The following is a 23425-nucleotide window of genomic DNA, read 5'->3' as shown; positions in this document are numbered from 1 at the left end:
TAAAACACATTTCTATACATGTTAAAAGTTATAGGTTTCTAAGCAACAGCCCATGACAGGAGGGGGTAGATTTTAAAAGGCCTTAATGTCCAATTCAAGCATGTAGATTTCTTAAGGTTTATTGAATCATTCTCTCTTTAGGTTTCCTTGATCGTTTGAACACACACCTGCATGCACACACTCACCCACTCCTCGTTCAAAAGGAACAATGTGTACATACCATCATGGATGAAGTTGGGATTTAGAAGCTGTAATGAAAATGTAAGGACAACATTAGATGTTTTGCACAAACAAAAACATAAATAGCAAATTAATTGGGTTTGTAAAAATTATCTTCACAATCTACCTTGACAGAGACTTTGTTGGCCAGGCCGTCCTGAGACTTGCGATAGCCGTTTTCCATCTTTCTCCCTTCTTTGTCTCTTTTCTCAGACTTTCGACGGATACGGAGTGCTGTGTGCCATGATAATGATTTTCTAAAGCAAACCAGACCAGTCTCAGTTTCTATTCCGTTTTTGCAAAATCATGATGAATTCTGACATTTGCACTGAACAGGACAAGTGTCTCGTATTCTTACTTGATGGTTCCTTCAGGGAATTCGGGTGTGATTGAGGATGAGGTATGTCCTAATACATAGCCAGGGATCCAGCCCTCAGCAGCAGGGCAGTGCTCATTGGAGGCTCGGTACACCAGGAACATGTTTTGCTGGTTGCTGGCTAGCATTTGGACCACCTCACCCTGCACCACACTGATCTCATCCTCCTTCACTGCCACATAGTCCTGGGTCACCAACATGGTGGACACACTGCTGCTGCTACTGCTTTCACTCTGTCAAAGAAGATTGTAAAACTTTAGACCTAAACACACAACGCTGTTTAAACAAAGCACAATGTTAGACTGCACATGCACGCAAACCAACAACACACACACTTACACTTACACACATGCACGCACGCACGCACGCACGCACGCACGCACGCACGCACACACGCACACACACACACACACACACACACACACTGCTAAAAAAGGGGAGTACAGAAGTGTATCAGTAGCTTCACACCAATCAAATGCAGGATTTGATCAATGGTCACACACACAAATGACCTTGCTATTATGCTTGACGCATGCAGGAAGCATTGCAAAATTATTTTATTTATCTTGCATATAAATGGGTAAAGCAATAATGTACATCTACAGTGGTGACTAAGAAGTAATTGTATAAGACAGAAGTTATGTTCTGAGGAGATGTAAAGCAGAAGTTATGACCCTCAGGTCAGATTCTGAAATACGGAACTTTGTGTTCCAAAGAACAGAGTGAAGTTGAAGTAAAGAACTTTCCAAGAAAAATACAGAAGACAATCTTTAAGCTTGAAGAGAGACAGAGCAGGTTGAAGTAAAGCAAACAGCAGCTGGTGTAGTCTCGAGGTTTACCATTAAAGGAACAAAGGAAATGGAGGTAAAATGTGAAAGAGCTCCTCATCCGTGACAAAGTTTTGACCAGAGATCATTGATTATCGCATGAGGATATTACCATGGAAGTATGATTAAAAAATATCAAATGTAATGGTGTTTTTTTTTTTTGTTTTTTTTTATAATTTGGCAACTGTTAGTGTTTATTAGCTGCAGTAGAGAAGCAAACACACACTGAAGCTCAGAGAGTCTAAGAAAGCAGATACAACAGCTGCTCTATGAGTCAGATCCACACTGTTAGTACATTCTGGGAGAGCCAGAAAATTCTCTCTCACACACACTGTCGGTGAAGTTAGTGCACTCAGATAGCCGTTAATCTCCAGTGTAGTAGTCGATGCATGTACAAGCCATTCTCAGAGCCAGCGGCAGGGTGACTGACGGACAGCCAGTCAGTGAGGGTGGGGTTAGTGACTAGTGAGTAGCTCTAGGCCTCACTAAAGCCTGGGCCTCAACTTGGCATCTTACCCCGTTACTCTGGGTGGAGTGTATGGACTGCTCGCTGGTGGAGGAGCAGGTGCTCATGCGGTCTATGTCCTTACTGTGGGTGGAGTGGCGGTGATGAGAGGGCGTCCCATGGCTTCCTCTGCCCAAAGAGTCCCCTCCCCCACTACTGTCATTGGGGTAGGAGAAGGAACCAGGCCAGCTGGCGGGAGAGGGAGGCACAGCAGGGACCATAGCCCAGAAAGAGTTGCCTTTATGGGCTGGGCTGGAGGGGACACATGCTTCCTTTCCTCCACCTCCAGGGGACAGAGGTGAAATCAGAGGAGAAACTGTCCCAACCCGAGGGCTTTTTAGGGGCAAATTAAGAGGAGCCACAGCCATCTGTGGTATTCCAGCTGTTTGATGTTTCTGGTTTTCTTCATAGCCCCCCAGACCCGGTTTGACACTGGCCTCCATGCTGTCTGATGCTCTGTTACTGTTATTACTGTTACTTCCATGAGGACTATTCAGCATCCTCATCTTAGGGACCTCTGAGGCCAACACCTCTCCATTTGTGGTTGTGTCTGAGTAGGGGTTAGAGGGGAGGGACTGAGGGGATGGAGGGTGGCAGGGTGACCACATACCTGCTGATCTGTCGGGCCCCTCAGGGCCCGGGGGATGGTGGTGGTGGACGGGCTGGGGGAGGCGTGAGGATGGCTGGGGGATGCGGGAGGGTCGGGAGCGAGGGCCGCACAGAGAAGAGGAGCTGCTCCCTGATCCTCCAGAGCCACCGCCGCCACCTCCCCCACCCATGTTGGAGGTACTGTTGGAGCTGCTGCCTCCTGGCAGGCCTCCAGTACTACTGCTGCTACTGCTGGGTGGACCGCCTGGCCCGCCACCACCCACGTGGTTCCTCTGGTACTCTATGGGGGATGTCAGAGCTGTGGGAGAAGATTTCACTCATGACACAAAAGCATATTTAAATAAAAACTCATAATAATCAAGACAGAACCCTTAAGAAAACACTAGAGAGTGTTTAGTTCCAAGAGGTTGAAAAAGATCTAGTACAATATTGAAAACTCAAAAATAATGCTACTTGTGCACATTTCCACTAAAGGACCAAGTCCAGCATCATTTTGGTGTAAGCTTGTAATTTTGGGTGCACATCATACTCTTACCATTGAGGAAATTGCGCTGGTTCTCCAGTATCTGGCTGACCTGGTGGACCCAGACTTGACTGACTCCAGGGCTCATTGAATGGAGGGTGTATCGCTCCAGGCTGCCACTCGATGATCTGGAGGTGAGCGTGAACTTGCAGGGGTCTTCTGCATTTTCTTCTAAACCCAACCAGCTCACCTGAAGTGATGAGAAAAGAAAAGAAGGAAGAGAGAAGAAAAAGGAAGAGAGAGGAAATGTGGCAAAGAAAAAAGTGTGAGTGTTTTGAATAAGAAGCTACAGTACAATCAGAATGTGAACATGCAATACATATACAAGGGGGTTAAAGTGGGCTGGAACAACTATTTGGTAAAGTCAGTTGAACAGGTGAAGATCACGTTGTTGGTAGCATACCGGTTACAAACCGGCTCAGTAGTGAATGACACGGTAACATGCTGCATATCCAGTGTTTTTAGCTGAGCTAGACAGAGAATATTAGTGTAAAATAGATTGGTGATGCTGTTTTGCCCTCATTCTTCATCGTGAAGTAACCTGGAAGTGAATGTAGCCCCAGTGTGATTTATGTGGAGTAACTGTGTCGGACTCCATTTAAAAAAATAGCCTTTTAAATGCTTGTCAGCAACCGGTCATACGGTAACTTAGGAGGCAATTTGGCACGCAGTTAACCCACCAGTCATCATTTTGTTTTACTCTTGTCAATTGCACCTGGTGACCACTGTTTTGGAAGAAGAACACAACAAGAGTAACAGGTGAACTAGCTTTAAAAGTGAGTTTTCTTGAAGTGCTGTGTAGTGTAGGGCTGCACAAAATGAGGAAAATATGGGATAACATTATTGAGTATTGCGATAACAATACTACGATAGATAGATAAATAAAAAGACATTAAAGTGTACTCAGCATTTCTGCTGCTTTCAGTATTCTGCTAAGATACAACAAATTGCTTGTTGAATTTTTAACAAATTAAAGGAAATCATTTCCAACATTCTATTTTGGAACAAATTGAACATTGAATTGAATATAAAAGGCACCACTAAAAAGAGAATGACAGTTACATTTTAAGGTGCAGTTTCCTACTGATATTTTTTTTCAACTAACACAAAGAATCTCTGAGTATCTTTCGCGATATGATGCAGCCTTCTGCAATGTGTTTATTGCGCCAGTTGATATCGCGATGACGATTAAAAAAAACGATATATTGTGCAGCCCTAGTGTAGTGGATAGACACTTTAAAGTAGTAAGAAGATTTAAAATGTTAAATTTGAGAATGGAATTTGGTGTGGTGTTAGCACACCCTCCCCCCAGATCGTAGGGTTCCACTAAACTGCCAGATCCCACTTTAACCCCTGCATAGACAGTGTCATTTTATCAATTGTGGGAGGCTTTTATTTTGCTCTAACTGTAGCTTGCTCTAACATTTTATTGAGCTGCACTTACCTTGATGTTGTTCTTGAAGAGGTAGCCAGGAGAAGAGAAGCCCTTCTTTTTGTCTATGGGCTCGCTGAAGATGACAATCTGCTCAAACAGGAAGACTCTCCTCTCTTTCATCCTGGACAGAAGTCCTCCATCCTGGTCTGCCACCATGAAGGTGTCTTGTAAGAGCAATCTGCCCTGTGCCACAATTTTACCCTGAAGAAAGAGGGAGAGAAAATCAGAAGACAGGGACAGCAGAGGACAGCATGCTCATCAACGTTTTGACTGCCAGTTTTATTATTATTATAGGTCTTATGACCTCATAAGGAGCAAGATTCTAGATCGGCCCGTTACCTCCCCTTTCTCTGCTTTACCCGCCAAGAGAATTTGGCCCACCCATGAGAGAGAGACATCATTGATTTCAAACGAGCAAAGTGGCAGTTGGTCAAGGCCACACCCCCACCTTGCCCCCCCTCTCTCCTCCTCAATAGCTACAGACACAGAAATGGCACATCCTAAGGAAAGCTCATTGTGGGACTGGCTCTAGTGGCTGTAATTCTGCACCAAGGCTGAATTTCGGGAAAGAGACTTCAGATACAGTATTAGGGGACCACTAAAAAAAAAGGATGCTCCACTAGATGCATATAAAGAGCACCATGTCATGGGACCTTTAATAAATAAAATTGTGAATAGGCAAAAGACGGTCTGAAACAAAAGCAATGTCTAATACATCACAAACTACCTACAGTACTACATATCTGCAAAAATGTGTGCACACTGACACCTAGAGGCAGTTGACTGAAAATAGAAATTGATTTCTGCAGGGTATACAGTAAACTATTTACATTGATACCTTATTTAATTCAGTATAGTTGTCCAAGCACACACACAGACAGGCACAGACATGCACAAACTTCTGAGAGGATAAAGAGCGGTCTTACATCGAAGCCTTGAAGGCGCCCAACATTCATCATGTCATTGCAGCGCTTGGGGACCACACACATCACCTCTACAGCTTTCTACAGTAGAACATGAGAGTAACACAAACTTTAAGAGACAAATTGCAAGAGTGTCAAGTAAACAAAAAGATAGAGGATTGGAATGTGAGTCTTAGCAAAAAAAAATAGATTATTATATATCATCACTTTAAGAAAGTTGGAGCTGCAACCTGGGCATCACATTACCTCTAGCTCTGTTGTATCCACTCCAGCTTTCTTAGAAATTTTGAGAAGATCCTGTTAAAGAGGTCAAATGTTTAGAAAAATGTTTATTGTGTTGATGAATATGAAAAGTACTTTTACTTAGTGTGAATGCAGCCTGCAAAGTAAGAACACTACAGTAGATTTACCTTCAGTAGTAACTGGTACTTCATTATACGTTGGACGGGTTTGATTAGCAGGTCAGTAATCTGTAATCTGTGGCCCAATCGCTGCTTGAGGTCCTGATGAAAGATACAAATATTATTATCTCTATACTAAACTACTGATTACCTGGATAATACAACATAGAGAACATTCTATAGGCTTGGGTAGGTGTAAAAATAATCTTACTTCAAAGTAAGTGTCAATGTACTCTGACACAATGTGCTCAGATTTAGGTTTGTTCTGGCAGTACACAATGTACATGTGTAGCCTCCGCTCCTGCAAATGGAACAAAACCAGAAAACAAAGGTAGCTTTTAGAAGTGAGAAAAAATATGACAGTTTAAACTATTATTTCCTTGCTCTCTCTTTTCAATTCAATAAAATGTACTTGATAATCCACCCTTCAACAAATGTGAATAGGTTCCTCACCTGTTTGACAAATAAAGGAGCCAGCCTGTCAGGATCCTCTAAACACTTCTCAAGCTCTCCAAGGAAAAGACTGGGGACCAATCAAGAGAGAAACACGTGATTAAACCTGCTAAGGAACTTGGTACTGCCTGTATTTTTACTTTATGTTGTCCATCTTCACGCTGTGGCAGACAATGCAACTCTAATAAAAATTGTAGTGGATATTGTAGGGCATGTTAACTGGATAAGACTGCCAGCATACTCTTTGTGCCAGTCATAGATCTGATGGATGTTTCCAAAGACGATCTTGTCTTTTCCTCTCATGTCGTCTGGAACTCCTTCTTCTTTCATCCTGCTCATGTAGCCCTGAGGGAAGAAAGGTCGACTCGTTTGTAAAACATACAGCAAACACAGACCAAAAATAAATCTCTGAATGTCTCTTTTTTTACCTCCACCACAGATCCCAGATCTCTGACATAGTCTCTCTCAGTCTCCACCAGCTCCAGAAGCACATAACTAGAAGACACAAAACAGAAATTGTCACTGTGTAATACAAATGTAATGCACTCAGCTGTGGATGAACATCAGAAATGTTCCATATAAGCACACAAATGAAGACAAACGTGATTAACTGATTGAACTCAAGCAGCTTTTGTTTATCAAAACACTAACATGACACAGGCTTATAACTTACTGTCTTCTCTTGAAGAAGCCAGACTTGCGCTCATCCAACTCATCGATGGGTGAAGAGGAGGAGAGGAGGGAGTTGTCGGAGGGGTTGAAGGAGGGAGAGCTGCTGTCGCCCTGCTCTACCGACAGAGAGCTGGGACGATCCTCCAGGGACTGAGGAAAGGAAAGGAGGACCAGAGTGCAAAGGGGGAAGAACGGAAGATTGAAGAAAAAAGGAACTGTCACTCAGCTGAAAAAAACAGCTGAAAGAGTATTTACAGTATGTGGTCTCATCTTTTAGACAGCATGTTTCATTTAACGGTATTAACTTTACTTTGGTATGTGTCCATACTCTATGTAAGCCAGTGGGCATGTGTGTTAGGGATATTGGCCAGTGCGATGCCTATTTGTTGGAAGAGTGGACAGCTGGCATAGTGAGTCACAGTCCTGAGAGATGACTAGTTAGGCCATGATGCCATTCTCTGTCAACAACACCAGAAAAAAAGTGTGTGTGTGTGTGTGTGTGTGTGTGTGTGTGTGCTTGTAATCTATCAGAAGTCTTCTGTGTATAAATGCGCCACATTTGCGTGTACTTGTGAGTTATGTTTATTATTTTTATCTCACCATCTTGCTCTTCACCAGCTCTTCGATGGCACTGACCAGTTCAGCAGCACTCGGTGTCTCTGAACTGTTGGGACGAGCGGACAGACGAGATGCAGACTGATGAAGGACAGAGAAAATGGAAGAAAGAAGGAAAGTTAATGGTTAAGGTGTAAAACATGACAAATGTAACACTTGGCAGAGCTGCATTTGAACAGGAGTCATACATTCTCAACGGCTACTACTGTGAATGTGATCAGGCTCACCATTGTTGAGTTTGGACCCCGATATTCCACATGTCCAAATAAGGACTTGGTGGGTGTGATCTCCCTAATAAAAGGGTTAACTGGGGCCAAGTTGGAGTCAACAGGGTTAACAGTTATGAGGAGGGTTTAGGTCAATGGCAAGCCCTAGGATTGGACTGCTCTTCAAGCATGAGCGCCATGATTGGTCAAACAACTTATATACAGCAAACATTGTTGCTCAATACTCCATTGGAGAGAATGTTTGCCTCTGCAACAGAGCCCATTCCAAGGCGTAGCGGCAGGCAATGTTTTAAAAGGCAACTGTTCAAAACCAGACTTAATGGGAATTCACCATTTAGTCCCACAAACACCTCACAACTGCAGCAACACATGGATGGAGTATCCACTTCAGCAACAGTAGAACAATTACACTCCACAGGAATGACATTTAGTCAAAGAAAGAAAAAGAAAAAAGTTCAATAAAGAAGGATCCAAAGTGGAGATGAAGTGGCTTGTTTACATGGAGAGATAGGGAAACTGGGAAAGAAGAGAAGCAGAACAAAAATCAACGTAATGCTGAAGGGAGGAACATGCAACCATCAAGGAAATAAGAGAAAAACAAGAAAGGTTATTAGTGCCAAAGTAAAAGTTTAGATGTTATTGTAAGCCTTGTGTGGACCTCTACATGGAACCAAACACAAAACTCTGCTTAAATTAAGATTAATGTAGATAAAATATTTTAAGGAATTAGCAATTTTGAAAAGAACAAGTGTAAAAGTTCAAAAGGTTCATCTTTCTGCAAACAGCAATTTATTTAGTGTTTTTGCACTTATCTGTGTTATCTTATCTTTCACATGTGCAAACCTCCCCCCAGTTAATTGACAAAACATTTTATACATGTATTTGTGTATCACCATATTGCTGATGAAAGCATGTTTGGCCCATTTTAAATATACTGAGATTGCCCTGCGTGACCAACCTTGTCGTCCTGGGAGTCGGGCTGCAGCAGGCTGTGTTGCTGGATGGCCATAGGTGGAGGTAGAGGGACGGCATCAGCCCCCTCCTCTCCTTCCTCCTCACCACAGCTCTGCATGCCAGATGAGGAAGACTTGGACAGGGTACCACTGCTCAGCCCCTCATTACGCATTCGCTGGAAACAGAGAGGAGAACAATGATTGTCAGTTGGTAGGTCGGAACCAAAACTCTTTGAATGTTCTGGCAGGGTCGGTTATCCACTACTTTATCTGCTCTTACTTCCTCCAGTGTCTCGTCCTGTGGCGTGGCGGCGCTGTCGTCAGAATCCTTCTGCGAGCCGGCCATTGTGTCCATGTTCTTCCTCGTAACTTCCCGGTTCTTCTTGTGCTTGTGGGCGAGCTTCTTGACGTGGCCATCAGCTTTGCCGGAGCTCAACCGTCGCACTGGGCTGGTCAGCCACTTCCGTAAGGTGTTCCCAGGACGTTTGGGTCCTGGTGAGCTGTGAGGACCCAGCGTCTGGCTGGAGCCTGGGTGTAGGGCGTCGTTACTGGATACAGACAAGGTGTCTAAGGGTGAACAGGAGAAAAGAAAGAGAAGGTTGATATTGATTGAATGTACACAAAAGGGGGTTATCTCACCAAAAAATAAAAACACAAGATTGGAACTTTCTATTAGTCATTCTAAATTAAGACAATCTGATGACGTCACTGCTTTGTGTAGTCAGGAATCCAAATGCTCCAATCAGTTGGCCAATACTAACAGCAGTGATTTTTCTTGTCATTGGTTCACAGGTAACAGCTAACCCATATGATGAATGTTGTCTGGTGCTGTAAAAAGATTACATCAGAAATGCTTGTAAAGCTTGAAGCTTTGTTTATCAGTAGTTCATGTATTCAAGTTGTGTAACAAAGAATAAACAACATTTTACATGTAGTCACCATATATGTATATGTGAGTTTTTCCATAAAGTGAGAAACACTGAAGGAAAACAGGGTATATGATAACAATGTGTGTGCTTCTGTTTGTTTGTACAGGGTTTGTATGTGTTATGTGCAGTAGGCAGGCTGGCCTTTTCACAGTGATGGAGGCGCCGTAGGGAATCTGTAGGAGGAAAGCTCTTCTTCGACTAGTGATGGAGCGATGGAAAACAAAATACAGGATAAAGAGATGCTTGAGGCTTTGTCTGAATGCTTCAAAGATCCATCCCCCTATCTGTCTTACTGGTCTGCTCATTCAATCCATCCTATCTTTAGCCTAACCCCCTTTCTCCTACATTACCCTGACATTCCTTCATTAGTTTTCTTTACCATCATTAAAAATGCTGCTGCATTCTACTGAATGAAGAAATTAAACCTCTCGAATGGCTTAACAAGCTATCTGACAAAAGAGTCTTGGGATCACTGGACTCAGAGCCCCCATGTTCGAAATAATGGCAGCAAAAAGTGCCTTCTAGGGTGCCCTTCCAGTGGAGAAAATGGGATGAAGTGCCCTCCAGAGCGCCCTTCCAGTGTAGAAAACGTGATGCAGTGCCTCTCAGACAGCCTGAATCCATCGCTGCTTTGGATGATAATGTTGAGGTTGGATTTGTTTGTGTGCTGTCACACTGTGCAACATGACCTGAAACATGATGTTTTCTTATTTTCTAATGTAAATCAGGTCCCTTTCTACTATTCTATTTTTATTACAAGTGGCCAACAACACTGATGACCCACAGTACATACCTACTTGCAAACCAAATTCATAATTGAACACCTAGGTGGACACTTTTAAAGGGAATGAACCAGAGAGCCAGACACAGGAGTCAGGGCCCCTCACGTAGAGCAAACAGACCGTGGTTCCTGGACACACACTGGTCACAATCTCACATGTAACCATGCTGTAAGCAAGTACGTGTTAGCTATTACATCAAAGGCTGCGGGGCAAGTTAAGCAGACAAATATTTTACAGTCAATTCACACCAACTGGGTTTCTGGTGAAAAACAATTACTTTTCTCCCTTTGAATGGCATTCAAATACTCAAATACAAAATGTAAAACTGAGATAATTGCCTTTGTGGTTCCAGTTGTAAGGGAATAACGCCTCAATAACTTACCAATATTAAAATTATAATTCCATAATTTCTTTATTTGGAATATTATAAATTAGCATGATAAGCCACATTACTAGGTATTGTGGTGCTGTGGTGCTTTAGGCTGAAAAGCATGAAAAATCAAATCATTCCACCTTCTATTCTTTATGTGTCATGACTACAATGTTGACACTTTGACAGTTAGATAAGCATCTGGTGGTATCTATGTGCTCTGATAAGACTGACGAGGTCGTGCTAACAGGGGTCTAAATGGGTGAAACATGGGGTCAGCGGCCCTGACACATTCCTCCTCAGTAGAAAATAACCCGAGTGCGCGAGCGCGCACACACACACACACACACACAGAAGGCATGACCTTTACCCTGTAGGGTGTCACCTCAGAAACAGCTGGTCAGGCTCACAGCACTCATGGGAAACAAAAATGGGGACATAGTTTATTTGCAGGGGTGACTCTGTCCTTCTCATTTAATCATTGTTTTTTATATAAAAGTTTACATTTAAATGAGATCTGGTTCCATTACTCCCATCATCTGACCTTGTAATTACAAATGCAGAATTCCCATATACCATATACCCAATACATAAAAGATTATACAATACATAAACAATTATATATATATATATATATATATGCATCTGTGGCTATAACCGTACATGTCTCCTCTTTATCATAGTCAACATATTTTCTCAAAATGTTTTGAGAATTAAGCCAACTCTCTAGTTTCCCTATGACAGGCTTTAAAGTGTGTAGTAATATGTTCAATTTTGCTAAATTAATTATACTGACTCAATTAGTAAACTAGCGTCTCTGTAGCAATTTTGGATTGGAGGCATCGCCTTCACTTGCTGGTTAATTCCTCAGTAGACTCATTAGAGCATCATACTGCTGAGGCAACTATGATGATCTGTGGAGTCATACACTTGCATATCTTCATGTATCATTAGTGTTTGTCACAGGAAAAACTGTATGTGTTTACATATAATAAATGCAGATGCATGCATGTACAAATATGCAACATATACTTTAAATGCATGTATAGACATTCAAACTTTATAATATCTGCTCACATGCAAAGGCAGATCAGATTTGTATTTGCCCTCCTAATACTATTCTCTCAGTTGAACTCTGTGGGCTGATATCCCTGAGAAGAGACCCACCAAGAGTCCGCCAGATGCTCTCCACTGCATCTTCAGATGTTTGCTAATTTATCTGCAAGCAACCGACACGCTATCATAATTCAAACATTGCGCATTCACGCTACCATAAAGAACATGCTAGATTTACGACTCTGTGTGTGTGTGTGTGTGTGTGCCTATGTCTCAGAATAGGACGGAGGGGAGGGGCTGTAGTACAACTGGAGTGATCCCAAAAGTCTGCACAGCTCCACAGAAGCATGCCTGGGATTCCAGAGGTGTCACCAGGGGAGCAGCTTTAGTGTGGCCTTATCTTCCCCAGGAGAAGTCGTACAAACACAGACGCAAACAAACATCAGTCTGTGTGGTTGGAGACAAGCTTTTAGCTGCAGGGTGTAGGAAAGCTCCAGGGGTTCGGCTAGCTGCTCTGTAAACATGTAGACAATGCTGGAGAGGGCTTGCCACCAACAGCCATAGTTAGGGAGGGCGTGGAGTTGGGATGGGAGATTTGGGAGAGTTTAGAGACCACCCGCTACATATTCTGGCAAAATTAGTCTGATGTTTTTTCCAAGGCTTTATCATACTGTATATGACAGACAACGGTAAAAACATGACAAAGAAAAGAAATGTGAGAAGCTCCTTATTTTCCGATTCTATTCTATTCTATTCTATTTGACCTCATTATTGTCTTTTCTCCCTGGGGTCTACAATGACACCCTCTCCCCATCTGTACAGCACCCGCCTGAACATGCACACAGATAGGCACAAAGATATAATCTTGTTGATGTGATTTCAGTAGATTTAATATCTCATCACATAACTGTGCATTCACCAAATTACTTTCACTGCCATAATGCCACAACATAATCCACACTTGATTGAATGCCCTCTGCCTTAAACCCATTTTCAAATAGCTGACGTAGAATCTACAACAAACAAGGACAAACAATAATACCAAACTAGTGAACTAAACACTTTTTCTGCCCAAACACTCCTGTCTTTTTCCACTTTAAAAAAGTAGATTTGCAATTTTATCCCCACTTAACAAGCAAATACAGCATTTTATAGACATGTTACCATCTCCATATCACACTCTGTTACAGAATCATAAAACAGAATAGTGTTTTTTTTTTTTTTTATCAAGCAAAACCATCCTGATATAAGCAAAAGAAAGGAAATGTGCTTATGTTCTACACATTATGCTGTTACTCATGTGTCGCACATGAATGAGAGACCTACCCAGGTCCAGCAGCCAGAACTTGCAGTTGTCAGAGTGTCCTCCCTGTGCTGAATCCATGGAGCAAAATGGATTTAGAGACACTAAGGACTCAATTCCACGGGCCATGTCAAATATCACATCCCTGGGATTCTGAATTTAAATATTCCCTCACAGCATATCCACAGGTACAACTTTCAATTCCTATGCAAAACTAAAAATGTTTTAGTAACTGCGTCGCTGAAATCCCAGAGAGAGAAAGTGTAAAGTCCAGTGTGAGGAAAAAGAAAAAGTCAAATGCAGCATTAGAGAGTAGGATGTTTTCTCTCACACTCTCTCTCTTTGTATCTCCTATCCTCCCTCTCTCTCTCTCTCTCTGGGCTGCTGTGAGGATATTGGGCAAGCCTCCACTGTGCCTCGCTGTTCCAAGGGGATGTCTGCAAACATGCAGCACATATACCGTATTACCCTTTACAGGAGCACCCACTCAGTTTGTGTGGGCGGGTGCATATTTCACAAGCATTAGGATGCATACAAGTTCAGCAGTATGCTTAGAACAAATATAGACTTGGTTATAAAATCCAAGAGAAGTATACAGGAAAATGGTCAGAGGAAAATATTTAGTGGTTGGTTACAAATTTCAGTTTTTCTGAAATTCTGAATCTCCATTTTTCTTTTTCTTTTTTAACAAGTTTTTTTAAAACTACTTATACTATATATTTAACACTCTGTTACATCTAGGCATCTTCACTTCATCTGAAACACTGTGCAGTTCAGAGTAGCTATGCAGGCTAGATGCACAAAGATCTCCCTGTTTAACTGTGAGTGTGTTTGTGTGTGTGTGTGTCTCCCTGGGTTCTAAACACACTCTATCCTGTAAGAACACGCACACACTTGTACATACACTGGCCTGCTCCTTAAAGAGTCCTTTTAATTAATAACAATGTCATTAAGTGTGTACCAAATTTGTATTTATTTCATTATGAGAGGCACTGAGTGTCAACTTGCATGCTTTGGTAAACGGGGGAATTCCAGTAATTCAACTGAAAATGTGATTAGTGTGTAAGGGAAAGTTGTCTAAACCCGATTTCAACAGGAATGTGTAGGTTTGCACAGGTTTCAGCAGCTAGCTGAACAACACAGGACTTAAGATGTGAACCACTGTTATTCTCACATTCACACATACTATAATCAGAGCAGACAACCAGCTGCCAGCTATATACTTTGCAGGCTAATCCTACTGTATGTGAACCATTGAATACACTCTATTCTGTTATTCCAGACACAGACATTGTCCCCCAACAGTCAATTATTCCTGCTTGTGAGACACAGCAGGAAAGGGGGAGATTTCCCGGAGAACACTAATCCGCAAAACCGTCACCCTTCCGCAACTTTTGACAAAGTGGCCTACATGGTTGGTCAGTAAATACAAAAGGCTGACAAAGTAGCAAAGACGTTTTTTTTTGTCATCCTTGTCTTTCTCGTCCTCAGCAACAGCCTTTTTTAACCACAGAAACCCCATGCAGTGAGAAGGTCCTTTTCATCACTCCTACTGGCCACACAAACACAGATACAAACAGTGAGGGCTGGTTAGGCGCAACCAAGGGACCAAGAAAAGCCAGATAAAACAAGCGCCTCTATAAGCAAAACAGAGATGAGAAACAGTGAAGCTGCAGTTACTGTAATTAAGTAGTTGGGAAATTCTACCCTTCTTCCAACACTGTACTAGTAAATCATTCTGCTAATTCCAAAGTTGTGAGCACCTGTTTTTACAATCCGAGTATCCTATAATTTTAAATACAAATGCAAACCTTTCTCATACAAGGCTGCCAGCAAAATATGTGTATGCTTTATTACCATAGAAACAAGCAGCTCTCACCCACTCTTTCAGTTTAAAGAGGGAAAGTCACAAGTAGAAACTTCTGTCAAGACATGATGCCAGCAGCTCATATCTCAACCGACAAGTGTCGAATGAGGGTCAGGTCTGTGTATAGAGTCTTTCCTCTCACCTTCTGTTAGCTATATTTATTCTTTGTTTAGCACTGTCCAAATTAGGATTTCCAAGTTTATTTTGGTCATAAGAAAAATCTATAAATATATAGTATGTATGTCTGTATGTATGGTATAAGTAAATAAACCTATTTATCTATCTAGAAGAGAGAGAAAGATGAGATCAAGACCAATGCCTTGCATAGCCCAGGTGCAGTGCAGAGAGATACAATATCATTAAAAAGGCTGCATCAGCCTAGGCTGAGTGAGAAACAGTAAGACAGCAGATGTCATTGCATCATATCAGAACGGAAAACAGTTTACCCAATGAAGGAACCAGTCACCATCACCGAGGCACATCCAACAACAGTGCACAAGAATATAGAACTGGATAGCACCAGGGTCTGACATGATCCACACAGTAACCTGAGCCAGCTATTGGGCCTTTATCAGAGAACTTGAACCAAATACACGCTCAGGGAGTCCCAGTCTCAGTCCAGGTTGACTTTCAAGCATGGGAGTATCAAAAGGATGGGATGAAGTTAACAAGACACAGCCATCATGATCAAGCCTGCACTCCAAGGCATTACTGTTATTAAGAAAAATATTTTATATTGGATACTAAAAGCAGGCTATAACCCTTTATCACTATTAAAAATTGGGGGACATTCGAAAATTAATCTCATGCATCACATTTCCAACAATAATCTGTTGTGTTGGTAATTATGAGTTCATTCGCTGGCAGGGCATGATTTAACAGTAATTGTAACCAGAGCTGGTGTGATGGTAAAACACACACACAGACTGTGGAAAAAAACATTGACGACTGGTCTTAATAAAACCCTTTGGGTTCGACAACAGATGCAGATTCTGACATTATATCTTTCAGGGTTGCACCCTCACAAGGCAGTTTAATATTTCATGTTTGTTATAATCGAGGCCATGCTGCTGCATGTTTAAGACAATATAAGGAATACTGTCAGTGATACGATCTGTGGAGCGCTGGGAATTCAAAGGTTAAAATTATTTTAAGATAATTAAAAGAGAGCTGTGCTTCAAGTGGGTCTTCCACACTTGCATAGCAACACCTAGAAATACACGTACGTGCTTCCCCAAGCAGCTGTTTGGTGAGAAGTGAAGGTTCTGCAACTCACCAATGATATGTTTCCAAACACATCCTATTAGCTTTCCCAAATGTTTCAAGTGTCCATATGTGCATGGATGTGACAAGCAGCAGTTGGGTGAGATAAGAAGATTCTGCAGGCCACCTTTGCTGTTTCCAAACATGAACTACATCCAATTAACTTTTCCTAATGTTCTGATGTTCCTCAATATGACAAAATAACTCTCACTCCACCTGCCAGTGTGTATGAAAACATTGTCATCCTACCTTTGTGGTTGAAGAGCCCCTCCATCTCCATGGAGGACCTGGAGTGAGCGATACAGAGCATGGAGCAGGGTACGATGCCCTCCTGGGCTGGAGAGCGATCTGTGGTCCTCACCAGGCACCAGTCCGGCTTGTCGTGGAGTCGCTCCAGAACCTCCACAGTTTGGCCTCGCCGCACCGTCAGCTCCCCGCTGCTGCTGCCATTACTGGCAATAAAGTCATGGATCACCACTGTCAACTCACAGCCACCGGACAGCTAAAATGGAAGAAAGATGTGAAAACCTATTAAACAAATGCTGATATTTGTTCATTTTAGTTCTACTGTTCACATGTTTGCACAAAGCATGAATGCAGGTTCCACATTGCTATCTGTGAGGATAAATTGTATCCAACAAGTGATAAAACAAAATCATGAGAATTAAATAGAGGTAGCATGTATGTAGTAATAAACTGTGATTTGATTGTTGCTAAATTGACTAAGGAGGGAGGAGAATCCTCTTGGAAAACATTGATTTTCCAAGCTACTGTTTACACGTATCTCGTCCAGTCAGTACTAATTACCAGCACACAGGACAATCCAGTGTTGTATCCATCCAAGCTCCACTATAGATTTTAAATTTCAAAGAAGAGAAAGACATAATTTCTCCTACATTTTAATAATCTTGCCACAAATATAAAAAAAAGACAACATAAGAACCAGATACTATAAGCTAATGCCAACAAGCATGGCCATTTAGCAGTGGTGATATGTAACCAAAGTACATTTACTCAAGTATTGTACTTAAGTACAAATACAAGGTTTACTTGAGTATTTTCTTCTCATGCCACTTTACACTTCTTCTCTTAATACGTTTAAAGGATCTGAATACTTCCTCCACCACTGTCATTCAGTAAAATTACTTCTGACATCACTAAATGGGATGAATGGGCTCTCAGAACAAAAAGCAAATATTCCCACGCAACATCCTTTGATAACAGCACAGGTACTCCAGCCGCACTGTACAGTTAAAGTGCACATGCACTGATGATTAGTGACTCATTCTAGCATAACTGAACAAAACGTCAGTCTGACGATCTGACTCTGCTCATCTAAGTGTCTATGAGAAGAAAGGCAGTATTAGACAGAGGTGGAACAAGGTGGAATTTGTCACTTTATTTACCAGTTATTCTCAAAGGTATTTCTGGTCAACACGTGACAATGCAGCTGCTTGTTTCTATGAAGGCTTCAATCTCTGTGCTCACAGCAAGTTCTGTGCTCATAGGTAAAAGATATAGAGCAACAGTACACCAGAGGGTGCAAAAATATTGTTATTCTACAAATATTAAATACAAAATCACAAACAATTTCTTATTGTCTGGGACAGAGTTAAAATAAATTGGCTTTATTGACACGGTAAATGCAAATGAATACCACATATGTCCAAACGTCTGTAACTTGTCCTCTGCTGTACTTAGCAACAGATATAATTCTACACTACAAGTATTTTAAGTTTATGTATTTCATGGTAAATGTCCAAGAAAAAGATATAAACATGTTTATAGCAAAGAATTTTGAGATATAAAACCTTAAATGATTCTAATCATCTTGTGAGCATTTATACCAAATATGACTTAATGGCAGATGAGAAAAGTCTTATACTATTAGACACATAGTTAAAAATATTCACATACCCAGCAGACAAAAATCATCCACACATCTCATGCTTTGCACATCCCAGGTTTACTGCTGCTTAAATTAGACATGTGTTTCTTATTTCTAGTGTTGAAATGTATAGTGTTGCAGGTTTCTTGTGTCCTTTCTATCTGAAATAAATTGCATTGATCATTTCAAAGATGTTCACTGTTAAAACTTCACAGTAGTGCTTTTTTTCTTTTCTTGTTTTCAAATACTGCAAATCACATAATGTTGAACATACCCTTTGATAGTGTGGTAAAGCCAGAGAGCTAAGGAGTTGCGAAATGGGATGTGAGATCCTGTCCTCCAGCTTCTCCATTGTTTTCCACTCCCTCATTGCGAGAGAAGTCCCAAAGAGCAAGAAAACTCTACAGCACTCTGATTTCTACAGTTATCCACTGAAAATGTAATCTGAATCACAACAAGAAGTTGCTCACTAGGTAAGCATAAACTGTCTGGAAAATAGTGCAATTGATTTAACTTGTTATGGAATATTTCCCCTGGGAAAACAGCCCAAGATAATCACAATCCTGAACCATAATAACATCACAAGGCCAAAAGAAAAGTTGGTGCCGTCCACGGTCAACAGCACTCCTCTTGTTGGTTCTTACAATCTGACTATTGAAGCTTAAATGATTCCCTGTTGTGTGGCGCTTCCCCGGAGCGAAGCGGTTAATCCATTCTTGTCTTTAAACAAGTGTCGCCACAATTTAGCTCGCTAATGTCCATTGATAAACAAAAAAACTCCGGAAAATTAGAAGAAAAGAAAATTGACGGAATATTTCTACGAAGCAAAGTGTGAGATTGATAGCTGTGAGGACTTAAAACTGTGCTCTCCTGTCTGGCATACAGACGAGTATCCTCTGTGAAGAGAGCGTGGGAGGCTGAAGCTGCTGACACACAAGTCAGTCACTAAAGCAGAGACACACACAGGAACATGGACACACACACTAACACAAACACACCACTGTCACTGCCTTTTGAATGAGAAGTCTCACAGAGAGTCCTCACACAGAGAGAAGCATTCAAAAAGTGAGATTGAAATGCAAAATTTGTAGTTAGTTAGTTGTGTGTTTTAAATGTTTATGCTTGTATGTATGCCCTTAACTGAGGGAACAATGACAAGTTAACTAGAGTCTGTGATAGTTGTGAAACACACATGAACACACACGCACGCGCGCGTGCGCGCACACACACACACACGCACGCACGCACGCACAGCTCACCTTTACAATTTGGTTTTATGCTATATGAAACAATCACAAAGCTGAGCTTTGTGCTAACAGTTGAGTGAACAGTGACAGTGAACACGCTAAACTAATTTTCTTATTTTCCTGATTACAGCAGAAATGTATGAGGCAGAGCTAAAGGAAAGTCCAATTCAAGTGTGAAAATAATGACCTCACGTAAGAGTCCACCGCTACAGTTTATAAATAGTTTGACTTAAAATTATGGGAATATTTCTGTATCTATGTGTGCTGGTGTGTGTGTGTGTGTGTGTGTGTGTGTGGTTATATCTGGTAATAGCACCACAGAAGGCCTTTCCTCCTACGCTCAGTATGAGCAACTGTAAAGCTAACACACACACACACACACACACACGCACACACACACACACACACACACACACACACACACACACACACACACACACACTGCTCCGTCAGATGGACTGTTTCTTCCTCCTAACACAATTAAACACTTTCACAGGAAACAACTTGAGAAGAGTTGCCTGCATCTACCCAGCTTCTGGTGTGTGATGGCATGATATGGATCAATGATACTGACTGAATTAACTGAATAATGTGGCATGTAAAGGGAAATGAAAAAAATAAAAATAAATTGGTGTATCACTAAAGTAATGCCTATACATTTTGGGGCTTAAGAAAGCCTGGATATTGTGTGTGTGGTCCTACCTTATCACTGTCCAGTGTGTTCTGGGATGTACGTGAGGCGATGGAGATGGTATCCGGTTGGCTGCTGGCATCTCCCTGGCTGTCCAGTTCCTCTCCGTCCCTGCAGGCAGACATTATCATTACTGTCATCTATTATTACTAGGGCTGTCAATCGATTAAAAAAATGTAATCTAATTAATTACATACTCTGTGATTAATTAATCTAAATTAATCGCATACATAATTTTTGCTGTGAAAGTATTTTAAATATTTCAATTCAAATGAATCAATGAATAATCAGCATTAGTGACATTAAAGTTAAAACAAATATTTTTATTATTATTTTCACTGTTCAAATAATGGCCATAACAATCAACAATATGACCTAATATGCTGAGGAAATAAATTCAAAATTGCTTCAGGAATAGGGTTGGGTATCGTTTGGGTTTTTCCGATACCGGTGCTAAAGCAGTACTTTTAAAACGGTGCCGGTGCCTTAACGGTGCCTGAACCGATACTTTTTAATAAAGTAAAAAAAAAGAAGAAAAAAAAGAAGGGTACTAAACAACAGTCGACGACATTAAAGAACGGCTTGTTTATTGCTAAGGCCATATGGTCAAAATTAAATGATTTAATAATAATGTATTGCTATTATTAATAATCCTTAAATTTTCTACATCTATTTTCTGTATCTATTATATTGATTATTGAGTTGATATACTGTGTTTGCTCTGTAGTGCCACTTTCGTTTTTCGCCAGTATGGTTGCAATGGTCGATTAAAGCTGTGCCCAGCTGCAGTGTTTTAAATGTCATGATTGCAAAACTGATTAACATTGTTTTTACATTTACTACTGTATTTATTTTCAAAAATATGTTGCACATACAAAATACATTTACAGGATGACACACTATATTAATTGTAATCTGTTTGCTTACCGTCTGCCTTTATGTTTAGCTGTGGTGGCTTTAGGGATGTGGATGGGCTCCTTCAGAGCTCCACGCAGGTGGACAGTTCGCTCCTGGATGACCTCCCGAATGTGTTTGATCCAGTCCTGCTTGTTCTCAATACTTGAAGCCTGGGACACAACACATGATTGGGTCGGACAAAGGTTAGGTTTACAGGTTCTAGCATGTACAGGTATTATATCAGTAGTGTAGCCAGGTATTTTTATTTTTGCTTTTTCATATACAGACACAAACAGAACATTAAATCAACAACTCAAGATGTGAACAGCGGAGAAAAATAAAAGCTGTCGCCCTGTTCACTTGGCCTGAATGAATTAATCGTTGACCCATAACACGGTATCAGGTTTAATTTAGCAATTATATAGTTTTGTCTGATCCCACGAGTGCTTTGATCCCTGCAATCTTGTACTTGAGTCAAACGTCCATATTCAGACACAAAGTGAAATGACGACAACTGTGTCGCCTATACTCCACTTAGGGTTCCACAGAAAGATGCTTATTATCAGCCTTCTGTTTATTAACATCAGTGAGCCAAAGCAACACTGTATTTAGCATATGACTATTCTTGTGTCTTCTCGTCATCCTTCACTTAGCAACAAGCAGCACCAAGGCTGCAGTGGCACTATGTTACATAAGACAAAGATTAAGATGGTCATCATAAGTTATGTAATAAGACCAGTGTTGGGGAGTAACGGAATACATGTACCGGCGTTACGTATTCAGAATACAAATTATGAGTAACTGTATTCCGTTACAGTTACAATTTAAATAGCTGTTATTTAGAATACAATTACATTGTTGAAATCAATGGATTACATGACGATACTTCTCTGTTTCACGATTTTATTCACTCTCTGAATAAATTAAGGCAACTCAATGCATTTCCATTAAGACCCAATATGAAAACGAAAAAATGAGCTATTTGAGTGTTCACTGATAGAGGTAGAGATGGAGCCGGAACCGGCACAACAGAGCCAGGGCAGGAATGCGTTTCTATCTCTGAAATTCAAAAAGCATTTCAAATTAAAGAAAGAACAGGGAGAACGAAATATAACTGTGCAGTGCAACCTCTGCTTGCCAGCAACCAACCTCCTTTCAGCGTCCAAATTACTCCACCTCCAACCTGAAGAAGCATCGTAAAGTAAGTTATTTTTTTTTTAATTAGCCAAGGGTAGTCGTCTGCTGTAGTTTTACTGGTCACCTTGCTATTTTATAGTTGACGTGCGACTTTACATTCTCCTAGGTGCTGATTTACTAGCCCCAGAGCCGTTGAAAGACTGACTAGCCCCGTTTGACATGCTAGCTAACGTTAGCTAAAATTAGCTCATGGTAGCTTAGACTGCGGTTAGATTTTTGTAGTATGCAGGTCGGGACTACAAATACCAAAATCTATCTGCTTGTTCAGGTACACATTCAGCCAGTTGGAACAGAAGAACACACCAGAATAGGCCTGTTTAGTAAGCTGTATGTGATAGCCACATTCCTACACTTATAAAATGCAATTCAATGTGGTAGTAATCCAAGTATTCAGAATACGTTACTCAGATTGAGTAACGTAACGGAATACATTACAAATGACAATTTTGGGCATGTATTCTGTATTCTGTAACGGAATACATTTTGAAAGTATCCTTCCCAACACTGAATAAGACAGATAGCTGTACAGCACATATTTACACGTAACACATTCACATACATCCACAAGTGTTGCTCTCTGTCGGTCTAAAAAACAAACACATTTACATCTACACACACACACACTTTGCATAAAACATTGCTTCTGACTGACTGCGTGAGAACTACCAAGTTGCATGTGAGTTTGAATTTCGACCCATCAGCTGCTATGATGTTTCTGTGTGATTAGTAGCAGAAAGTAACACTTTATACCCTACAGGGAGTGAACTTTCTTGGGGATTATGTAGTGGAGTTGCTCAGTGGCCAGCAGATCAGACTGTGGTTGTACCGGGCAGCTTTCAGGTATGAATGTGTAACTGTGTGAATGTGATCAGGGCGTTCCTGCAAAAGAGAGGCTGTCTCTCAGTGAACCTTCCCTGAATAAATAAAGGTTAAAAAAAAAACTGTAGTCTGTAGTCTGAGTGGACTACAGACATGGAGTTATTCTTCTTTATAGGAGGAGAATCACATGGGGGGGGGTATTTTACACTTAGTACAGAGCCAGAGATCAAAACAATGACCTTTTATCTTCACCATTAAAATCAACATCTTGATACCTTGAGGACGATCTTGTTGTCTGAAGTCGGGGTTCTGCCCACCCACAGGGCAAACTTACAAGGATCTCCTTCCACATGTTCTGTCACTCCAAGCTCTGATGTC

The 23425-nt window shown here is 41.2% G+C and overlaps 1 protein-coding gene across 7 annotated transcripts in view; it reads right to left on the bottom strand.

Annotated features, from left to right (window-relative positions):
- The window catches only part of triob (trio Rho guanine nucleotide exchange factor b), a 113836-nt gene that overhangs the window by 5715 nt on the left and 84696 nt on the right, over nucleotides 1–23425 (bottom strand). For 4 of the 7 annotated variants that reach the window (XM_031298629.2, XM_036005963.1, XM_036005962.1 and 1 more), the window contains 21 exons: nucleotides 23323–23424; nucleotides 21062–21201; nucleotides 20146–20245; nucleotides 16558–16810; nucleotides 9019–9305; nucleotides 8744–8914; nucleotides 7544–7639; nucleotides 6945–7093; nucleotides 6700–6766; nucleotides 6513–6616; nucleotides 6272–6341; nucleotides 6030–6119; nucleotides 5828–5920; nucleotides 5664–5714; nucleotides 5421–5498; nucleotides 4504–4695; nucleotides 3072–3249; nucleotides 1939–2834; nucleotides 578–828; nucleotides 347–476; nucleotides 221–248 (listed from right to left, as the gene is read on the bottom strand). In XM_031298629.2, the coding sequence (XP_031154489.1) occupies nucleotides 221–248; nucleotides 347–476; nucleotides 578–828; nucleotides 1939–2834; nucleotides 3072–3249; nucleotides 4504–4695; nucleotides 5421–5498; nucleotides 5664–5714; nucleotides 5828–5920; nucleotides 6030–6119; nucleotides 6272–6341; nucleotides 6513–6616; nucleotides 6700–6766; nucleotides 6945–7093; nucleotides 7544–7639; nucleotides 8744–8914; nucleotides 9019–9305; nucleotides 16558–16810; nucleotides 20146–20245; nucleotides 21062–21201; nucleotides 23323–23424 (3526 nt within the window). Of the gene's footprint in view, nucleotides 1–220; nucleotides 249–346; nucleotides 477–577; nucleotides 829–1938; nucleotides 2835–3071; nucleotides 3250–4503; nucleotides 4696–5420; nucleotides 5499–5663; nucleotides 5715–5827; nucleotides 5921–6029; nucleotides 6120–6271; nucleotides 6342–6512; nucleotides 6617–6699; nucleotides 6767–6944; nucleotides 7094–7543; nucleotides 7640–7786; nucleotides 8341–8743; nucleotides 8915–9018; nucleotides 9306–16557; nucleotides 16811–20145; nucleotides 20246–21061; nucleotides 21202–23322; nucleotide 23425 lie in introns of those variants that run through there. The other 3 variants (XM_031298632.2, XM_036005964.1, XM_031298633.2) reach the window with 3 other exon arrangements.

Source organism: Sander lucioperca, chromosome 10 (genome assembly GCF_008315115.2).
Source record: "Sander lucioperca isolate FBNREF2018 chromosome 10, SLUC_FBN_1.2, whole genome shotgun sequence".
In the NCBI taxonomy this organism is placed as follows: Eukaryota; Metazoa; Chordata; class Actinopteri; order Perciformes; family Percidae; genus Sander; species Sander lucioperca.
Note: the sequence above shows the minus strand (reverse complement) of the source record. Positions and strands in the feature narration are given on the sequence as shown.